The sequence below is a fragment of the Pygoscelis adeliae genome, unplaced genomic scaffold, assembly GCF_000699105.1.
Source record: "Pygoscelis adeliae isolate BGI_AS28 unplaced genomic scaffold, ASM69910v1 Scaffold63, whole genome shotgun sequence".
Classification (NCBI taxonomy): domain Eukaryota; kingdom Metazoa; phylum Chordata; class Aves; order Sphenisciformes; family Spheniscidae; genus Pygoscelis; species Pygoscelis adeliae.
In genome coordinates this window covers 6,394,569-6,403,711 of record NW_008824414.1, presented here as the reverse complement: position 1 = coordinate 6,403,711, position 9,143 = coordinate 6,394,569, and the positions used below count along the sequence as shown (strand labels likewise).

At 39.0% G+C, this 9,143-nt stretch overlaps 1 protein-coding gene across 1 annotated transcript in view; it reads right to left on the bottom strand.

The window, feature by feature from the left end:
• The window catches only part of NFATC3 (nuclear factor of activated T-cells, cytoplasmic, calcineurin-dependent 3), a 72,037-nt gene extending 69,203 nt beyond the window's left edge, over positions 1–2,834 (bottom strand). The window contains exon 1 of the mRNA XM_009320852.1: positions 2,783–2,834. Within this exon, the coding sequence (XP_009319127.1) occupies positions 2,783–2,834 (52 nt within the window). The remainder of the gene's footprint in view (positions 1–2,782) is intronic.
• Positions 2,835–9,143: the final 6,309 nt, after the last annotated feature.

The following is a 9,143-nucleotide window of genomic DNA, read 5'->3' as shown; positions in this document are numbered from 1 at the left end:
CTAACGGACTCCATAAAAGGCTATCCAGTTATTCAAAGTTCTGGTTTATGCTGTACCTATAAACCAAAATCCTCACCTAACTACCTACATGGATGCCTTTACCACTGATCAACTTCTAACACCAGTGAGCTTGCTGATAGCAACCTGCTGCTCCATACAGAGACACCTCCAGGTTTACAGTCTGCTCCAGTCCTGAACCAAGCACTGAGCAGAACCCAAGTTTCCAAGATCAGAATGTGTAAGTAGGGCCATAGCAAACAAAACAATACAGGAGTGTGCAAGAAAACGGGCATTTTAGTTTATAGGAGAGTATGGTGACATAGGCTAGGGTCTTTGCGAAAAATGGTAGAAAAGGAATGCAATAAGCCAAGGCAAGAAGTTTGAGTGGGGAGAGGTTATACAGTAAGAGGAGGGGAGACCAAAATGGGGGCATGCCTCTTTCTGTTTATCAAACAGAGCATGACACAGGGGCTGAGAACTGGTATTGATAGTATCTGAACAAACTAGTTTGGGAACTCTTCACACCTCAGCAAAATTACACTGTACTTCTGCAGCTGTCCTACAACATGACAGAGGGCAAACCATTCCACAGCAGGCAATCCTACCATATAGTTAACTCAGTATTTCAAATCATTAACATTACAGCTTTTCACCAATATCTATTTTATAATACAGCTTTAAAGTAGATTTCAGGTGCACAAAACTCAAAGGCTCTGTACATCAAAGGACTGAAACGAGCCAGAATGATAATCTGAAACTTTCCTGTTTTCCCAGCTGCTCACATGAATGCAGAATCAGAAACACCTTGAAATCACTTTGCTAAGATTGACACAGTAAGCATAACAGGCAGTAACAGGAATCAAACAGCCAAATGAGAAAGGGGAGGCTGAAGCTGAGCATGAACGCCATTTTTTTCAGCAACTTTCAGAATGATCCCCCAAAATACAAGGGAGACCATATTAACATTCCTCACGACTGTGTCACATGCAAGCCCTGAAACTTTGCATCTCTTCACAGAGTCCTAAATAGTTTGCGTTTATTCCAGCAGGAGTGGAGGTTTCACCACATACTGTACCTAATCAGCCTAACCTCCTGCGTCCAGCCAAAAAAGCTAGGCAGTTTGAAAGACAGTAGCATTTGCTCTCAAAAGCCTAAATTTGACGAATTACACTGATGAAATACAGAGACTCTGACCTAATTTAAAGAAGCTATGCAAAATACAAAATGTTGACAGATTTTCTTAGTGGTTCTTTGGATTAAACCACACATTCTCTTGGGGCCTTGTCACTTGAGTACAGTTATGCCAAATGACACCGTTAAAGTCTTTTGTAATCATACAGTTACTCCATCTCCTCGTCTCCTTCGTGTTCTTGATTTAGGGAACAACTACTAGAAAGCATCTAAGATACACGAGTAGCTATAAATCATTGTAGACATTATTACAGCCCATTATGCAGCCATCAAAAGCAGTGAATCATCATCACTAACGGTTAATAAATGCACCCTGACTGTGTTACCAGCTCACCATTCTGTTTTTAGAGTATGCTTTCATTTTGGGTATGAAGATATAAAGGGTTACTCTGTAAAACAACTTTAGTTAGAAGGTAACAGCTTGTGCCCTGTCCCAACTACAATCAGTCACAATTCCATTCCCTCTCCAGCATAGTACAAATGCTGCTTATCACTGAATTTATGTTTAAGTGGTCTTCCCATTTTTTCTATTTACCAAAACAATTTTTAAAAATTTAAAATCTGGGATTAAAAAACATTTCTCCCAGCATTTGTTCCTAAAAAGCAAAGTTAGCAGCCACTAAAACACAGAGACTCTCATTAAGCAGTGAATTTAAAGTTATTTGCCTCCTGCAATCTTGAATAACCTCATACCTAAGAAAATGGAAAGATCTCGGTTTGAAAGGACCTAAGAGTAAGTCCAAAGAGGAGTATTTACAAGATTTTGAGAATAACCCTCTCCAACAACCTGTTAAAAAAACAAACAGAAAAACCCAACTCCATCCAGCAATTTTGCTATATTAAAAATATTTCTTATTTTTAGAAGTGATGACTAATCTTCAAAATGCAGTCTGAGAAGCCATTTTTTAAACAAGCAATTGCTATTAATCTAAATATTAATATGAATAATATGATTCTACATTTCTGGGAATAATAAATTAGCTGTAAGTACCTGCTCATGTTTCTACCTACAAATGTCTTTTATGCAGCCTCAAATGAAGTTTTTGTTTCTGCTTTAAAAAAAAACAAAACCACAACACAACACAACCCCAAACCAAGCACAGAGTTCTATTTTCATGAATTTATTGCTGAAAGAGCATGGGTTTGTATTCAGATCCCCAGAAAGTTGATCCTTCTCTCCTTCCCCCAGGTACCTAAAAATGAGGACTGGGCCTCCCAAAGAAAGTGGACAAAAGTATCTTCTCTTTTATCACACCTATCATCCTTTGTCTGAAAAGTAACCATAAACATTCAATGCCACTGAGACATTTAGTCAGAAGAGCCACGTAAATGATTAAGTTCAGTTGTTCAGTTAACGCACGAGACGTGCAGGCCACAACACAGCCCGAAAGCCTGCTTATCAACCAGTTCTGCAGTTCTTCAGATTTAAACTGATCTTCCCTGAATGACTTTGAGCAGTTCAACATTTTTTTAGATGTTCTATTTCGCCAGTATTTCACAAGAATACTCACAGATGGGTGTACTAAACAAGCCAACATTCTCTTCTACCTTAATAAGCTTGCTCCTGTCTTGCAATTTTACTTAGCCTTACTGATCATTTCACTCATCTTAAATTCCACTGTCATTCGAACCCCACATGGCATGCCCGGACAAATGCAAGGACTTGGATGTTGTTTTACAGGCTGGGCTTACTGCCAAGTCTGCTCCACTACTTCCCTGGCCCACTAGGGCAGCTTTAGGCAACAACTCCCGTATTTACATTATTGCTGTGAACAGCCAAACTGCTGCTTACTATTGACCCAGGCGCAATCTACTCTCATTTCTCACTCATTCACAGCAACATTACTTATTTGGCCACTCTTCAGGTGGGATATGATAAACTGCTTGCAGTTGTACAATACAAATAGAAGGAAAAAGACCGTCATGTTTTAAGCAGAGGGATGCTTTTTACTTTGAAGAAAGAAAGAGCTTATTTCTAATTTTCAGAAATATGTAAGATAAAAGCATTAGCACAAATGCTTTTGTACACTGCCCATCTCCCACACCCCAACTCTCAGGATTTGTTTTCATTTGCATGGTGCCCATAATTCAGGTGGGAGGGAAGGGTACAGAGGGTGAGGTGCAACTATGAATTCACACACAAAATAAGTGACATTTTGTCAAACTAGGGATCTTTTTCAAATCCCTGAACTACATAGTGACTCACTACACAGTGACTCTCGATGCACTATGTAGCGATCCAAGAACCATATGCCAAACCATAAAAGTTATGAAATTAGATCAGGTGCAACTACAACTGCTTCGCAACAGCACACAAGAGAGTTTGGTATTTTTCCAAATGGTCTCGTCCTGGTCAAGCTTTATCCAAAAAGGCAAGACTTCATTTAGGCAGCATACTGTGAAAAAACACAACATATTCAAACATGTCAGCTTCCCAGGATTACCATCTTAATCTGTTACTCTTAATGGCCAGGCAACTCTGACTCCATTGATACCAGATTTGACTTTAATACACATTTTCCTTTGGTTCTTCCTCAGCATCTCTCTAAGTTATCTTGAAGTCACAAGGTTCTTGTCACAGACCCTCTATTTTTGGTCAGATGCAGCTGTTTGGTTTTCCCTCCTCCCCTCCATCAGCAGATTATAGAATCGCAGCCTATGACTGATTTGCATTGTGTCCCTCCTGCATGTCAATCTTTTACGTGCACAGATACCAGCATCCACTAGCTTGTAAAATAAAATGATAGTAACTAAATTTCCCTCAAGTGGTGGTTCCTATCACGATACATTTAATGCTGAATATCTAATAAACAAACAAACATTTCTGTTAAAAAGTATCATTTATGTCTAAGGGAGAAAAAAAGAAACGGACTCAAGCAACTCATCCATTCATTCCTTTCTTAAAGTTGCACCAGTTGATCCTACTCTTAATCCATATGAGCTCTCCTTTGTATAGCAAATGTTTACAGACCAGCACAGACAGCTGTATTTATATGGATGGCTCAAACTATACATACTAACCACAGAGTTACCATCTTGTGCAAAGACTTTCTTTCCTACCCATTCATATAGGCAACCAAATCTAAACAGAATAAAAAGACTTTAAAAAGGAATAAAACTTCAGGTGAACCATACAAGTGTGCAAGATGGTATCTTAAAAAGACTTCAGAAGATCACGTCTTGAGAGTTTCTCTTACTCAGCTAAGGAAAGCAAACTTTGTAGCAGTTCTGGATCAGAAGTATGTGAACACAAAAGTGAATTTCACCAAAAGCAACCATCAGTCAGCTCACACCTCGAGTTCACAATTATTGCCAGTATCCAGACCGTAATTTTCCACTCAGTCTAATTATGAGACTGCTCTCTTTCCTACCACAACTTGACTTTCTTAGTATTGCTTACCTTAATCACCATCTTAGGGAAAAGAACAAAAAGTTCAAGCACGCTGCAAACTTCTGTAAACAGCTTAGGCTGTTTTCTACTCTCTACCAACAATCCCCGACAGCAATACCTGTCATGAATACACACTTAAGATGTGAAGAATAACACTTTACATATTAATGATCAAGGCAAAGCTATAAAGACTAGTACTGTGGTGGTGTTTCAGTACAAACCATTGGCTGTAAGACTTTTATTACGTAGCTAAATTAAATGACACATACATAGTGCCAGTTTTTGCTACAGAGAACTCTGCCTAGCTACTGAGGAAAAATTCAGCACCCGTCATGGCTTCAGAGCACTTAACACATGGGCCGGAGGTAACTGCTGAGCAGCCCACGCAGCTCACAGATGCTCGTAGAGAAAGGAGGTCAGAGACAGAAACCTTCAAAACAAAAGATCAGGTCTTTGTGACTTTCACAGTCACAATGGCAAAATGTGTATTTCAATCTTGATGTTCAGTAACAGCCTCAAACCAGTAAGCTAATGGCTCTAAGCTAGAGGAAAAAAACTCAAAGGAAAACAAGAGTACAGAAGTTTTCAAATAAACTAAAGATCCAAATCCAGACATACTGTCCTTATCCAGAGCAAGGCTCCAGCTCGCAAAGATGTTTTGAATTGTCACTAAATTCATCACAGAACTGGGATATTTTTCATACTTTTCATACCATACTTTTCAGGAGAAAAGAAAGAGAGATTGTGAGATTCATCTGTAACAGGATTACTAAATAGTATTACTTAACCAAATATTAAGTCACAGGAAATATAGAGAACCTCTTTTCAGCTTGTTTCACAGTTTCCAAGAGAATAAAACAGATACTATGAACCAAAAGTCCAAGGAGGGTACTTTTATCAGTTCTTTTAAAGCACTCATAGTTTGAGAAAACAAACAAACAAAGTCAACAAAGGATGATTACTTGTGTTGAAAGATAATACGAAGTTCTCCTCCTCTACTTCATAATCCAAGAAAAAAAAGGTGGGTGTTAGGGTGGAATTCCACATATTACTCTGTTTTACTGGGTAACAAAACCTTAGCCCGCCTTTTGCTCTTAGAAGACTTCATCAGAAGTAACAGAAACATTTTAGGCAGGACTCTAAACAGCAGTATCAATCATCAGGAGTATCACTCATCTGTCAGAATTTCCTAAGTAATTAAATAAATCGTTTTCTGGATCTTGAACAGTTTGCAGCCTCTAATTTTAAGTCAGTCCCCATTTCACATACCAACAAGAAATAATTCTGGATATTACAGAATCTTACAAGACACTGAATTCCCAGCTCAGTACTACATACCCCAATTTCTTTAAAGACCCTTACCTTGTAAAAAACTCATTCTTTAAAATAGAAGATGAACCTTAAAATAAAAATTCAGCTAAAGAAAACGGTCACAGAAACTTGCATTTGCTCCCCTTTTGCACAGTTTGGCATTTAAACAGTATACTTCATCCTCAGCAGAGTTTTTAACAGTAGTATGAAGACCTTAATGCAGTTTATTTGCTTAATGCTTAATAAATTCTAGGCAAACTTCCCAAAATTATACTGAATAGTATTGCAAAACTGGGGGGGTGAAGGGAATGGGGGCATCAGAAGAAAAGTATTCAAGTTAAACTCAGTTATTCAAGTGTCACATATTACATCTCAAAAATCTCTCCATTAAAAAGGCAAAACATGGTGGCACCTCAAACACATTAATTGACATAGTTAGTTACACGACAATCTATTTTAGTAGATTGTACAGGACCTGAACGATACCGTAATTCACATGCCTACTCAGGCATTTCAAACGCAAATGATACAAGGTGGCAAGATGCAATCAGATGCTACTGCAACTAACCAAACAGTTTCGCAAGAAAGAGTATACCAAAGAGATTTGGTTCACTTCAGAGTGCTCTGTAGCATTACCTTTGGGCACTGGAGGCCTGAATTATCTTGTCAGAAAAAGATGAAGCTCATTAGTACCTAGAACTGTACCACCTGTTTTGAGCGCTGAACACTACAAAAATCAAAGCGATGATTTCTTTCTTCTTTTGGACAAGGACACTAAGGTATCAGAGAAAAAGAGAGAGACATTTTGCAGAAGGTGCTTAGTATCTAACTTCTACTTAAAAGTATCTGAAGAGCTTTTGACAATCTCTTATTTAGCAACCACCTGAGCAAATTTTTACTTCGGTTCACAAGCTATATGAAATGGGCTATCCCCTTGATTTCACGTGAAGTATGCTGCAAAGATTGCAGTACTAGACTACAGACTTTCAGGCATCTTTAAACCATCTTTCATGCGTTCCCCTCTACAGCAGGAACTACAATTTTCAGATCAAGCACACAAGCACTACTGCAGAACATTAGTCTCAAGTCCTGCCACTTAGCACAAAACTATGTTAGTTCTACTATCCTGTAATCCACTGAAATTGTTTGGTAAAATAACTCAGCATCCAAGTTGATTTAATTTCTCTTGTTGTCCCTTTAATGTCACAAAAAGGATAATCTACTGCCTGGGACTAGCATTTTCTTAGTAGTTCAGAAATCAAAAGTATATTAAATGAAATGAGAGGGTAGCTGACTTTTTCCTGCTTTTCATTAAACATACAGTTAAAGATAAAATATACAAACATTATACTTATGTATGTACATACATAAAAGAATAAAATCCTCACAACACTACAGTAGTCTCAGCATAAAAGAAAGCAATAACGTAGATCTCCATGTTATTTACACAAGGACTTGGTACTAGACACTTCTTTCACAAGGATGCCAGTCCCAAACTTCTAGAGATACAGCATGAAGCATGAGAACGTGTTTTCAAGTGTTCTCCATGATCACGGAAGACTTAGTAATTTCAATATTATTTATTTCAAATTAAGCAACCTTCCCTGTGACCTACATGTTTTATTATTAGCATACACTAGAAAAAAAAAATACCTGTACACTTACGTTGCTGCACAACGGACAACATCATTGAAGCAAGTCATATGGAATTATGAAATATATGCTTGAGGGAGATCTAAGAACTTTTGTTCATCTAATATACTTGGAAGAGGGGGAAGGGAAAAATGTAAGATTTCCAATATGGGTCCTCTCTTACATGAAATCTAGTTCTCCATATGTAAAGTACATGGGCAGAATTAACAGCTAAACTCTGGCGATCCTTTTAATAGAATACTTGAAGGCAGAGACCTATTCTAACCCTTTCCCCTCAAGGCCACATCTGTGCACAGCAGGCGAGATCATCTCCAGTATTCCACAAAACAGTGAAATTACTGAGTTACAGATGCAGAGGCAGGATTTCTTACTGAAAGCTACAGCAAACAAATCAGTTCATGGTCCGAATATCACATTTCCAAATTTGCCTCAGGAATAGTTTTAATTTACCAAGCATGGAAAATTCTCTATATTCAGAGTAATATCCGAACTGCTTGTTAAGGAATGCTACCAAAATACAAATATTATAAGAGTGAATTGAGTACCGCTAGTATTTCCAGTTTTCTGAGCAACTTGTTTTCTCATTCTCATCTATCATTGATGGAGAGGCATAGTCTAGACTACTAGTTTTATGTGAAAAGAATAGAAATGGGGCCTTCATAATGATTTTTGTTGTACTTTGTTAACATTTCCCCATTGTTTTCATAAGGTACTGTAACGCATTTATTTGGCTAGCAGAACTCAGGCCCCCTTCCCAAAAGCACCATCTGCTATTCCACAAAGTTAGAAAATTGGCAAAGAAAATCTCATCTGAAGGAATCCATAAACTAAATCTTACCATCAAGAAAGTTCGAGATTTTTGCAAGAAGTTAATCCCAAGCGTTCACACCGGATTATATACAGACTGTATCGAACAATTTTTTTCCTAATCAACTTATGCAGACAACCGAGTCAGAGGACAAAACAACATGGCTGCATCATTTAGCCTGGACGGAGTGATGTTTCAGAGCTATCTTATCACCTAACCAGCTAGACTTAAGACAGTCCATTACCAATTAATACTTATTTCAAGTAGGTCAGGAAAAAAGCATGCAGCCATCAGACTCTGGTACAGCTACACACCGCGCTGCTGGCTCTTATTGATTCCGCACATCATAATTTACAGGGAATACTTTATTTTCTGCGGTTTAAAGAAATACGAGGTTTTTCAACGGCATGTTCAGGCTCGGATACGACAAAACAGAATAAAACGGAAGCACTCTGAAATGCGCGTGCACGTCTGCACATAGGGACCCGAAGAGCCACCGCATCTCAACACGCAGCGTTTTGCCCATCCACACGTATACACACGCACGCACACAGAGGTTCTATGAATACACCGCAGTAACCGTGATGCTTTATGTACGGGCAACAGTTGGGCTGAAAGTTTTCAGCGCAGGAGCCCCAAACAAGCCTCCGGTCCAGCCCCGTTAGTATTCCATTGCTCGCTGCCCTATGCCAGATTTAACCGCCCCGCTGTCCCCCCCGGGGACCCCCCGCCGATCGCCCCCCCCAAGCCCCGCGGCGCGACCCGAGCTCGGCGCCGGCCGAAGGGGGT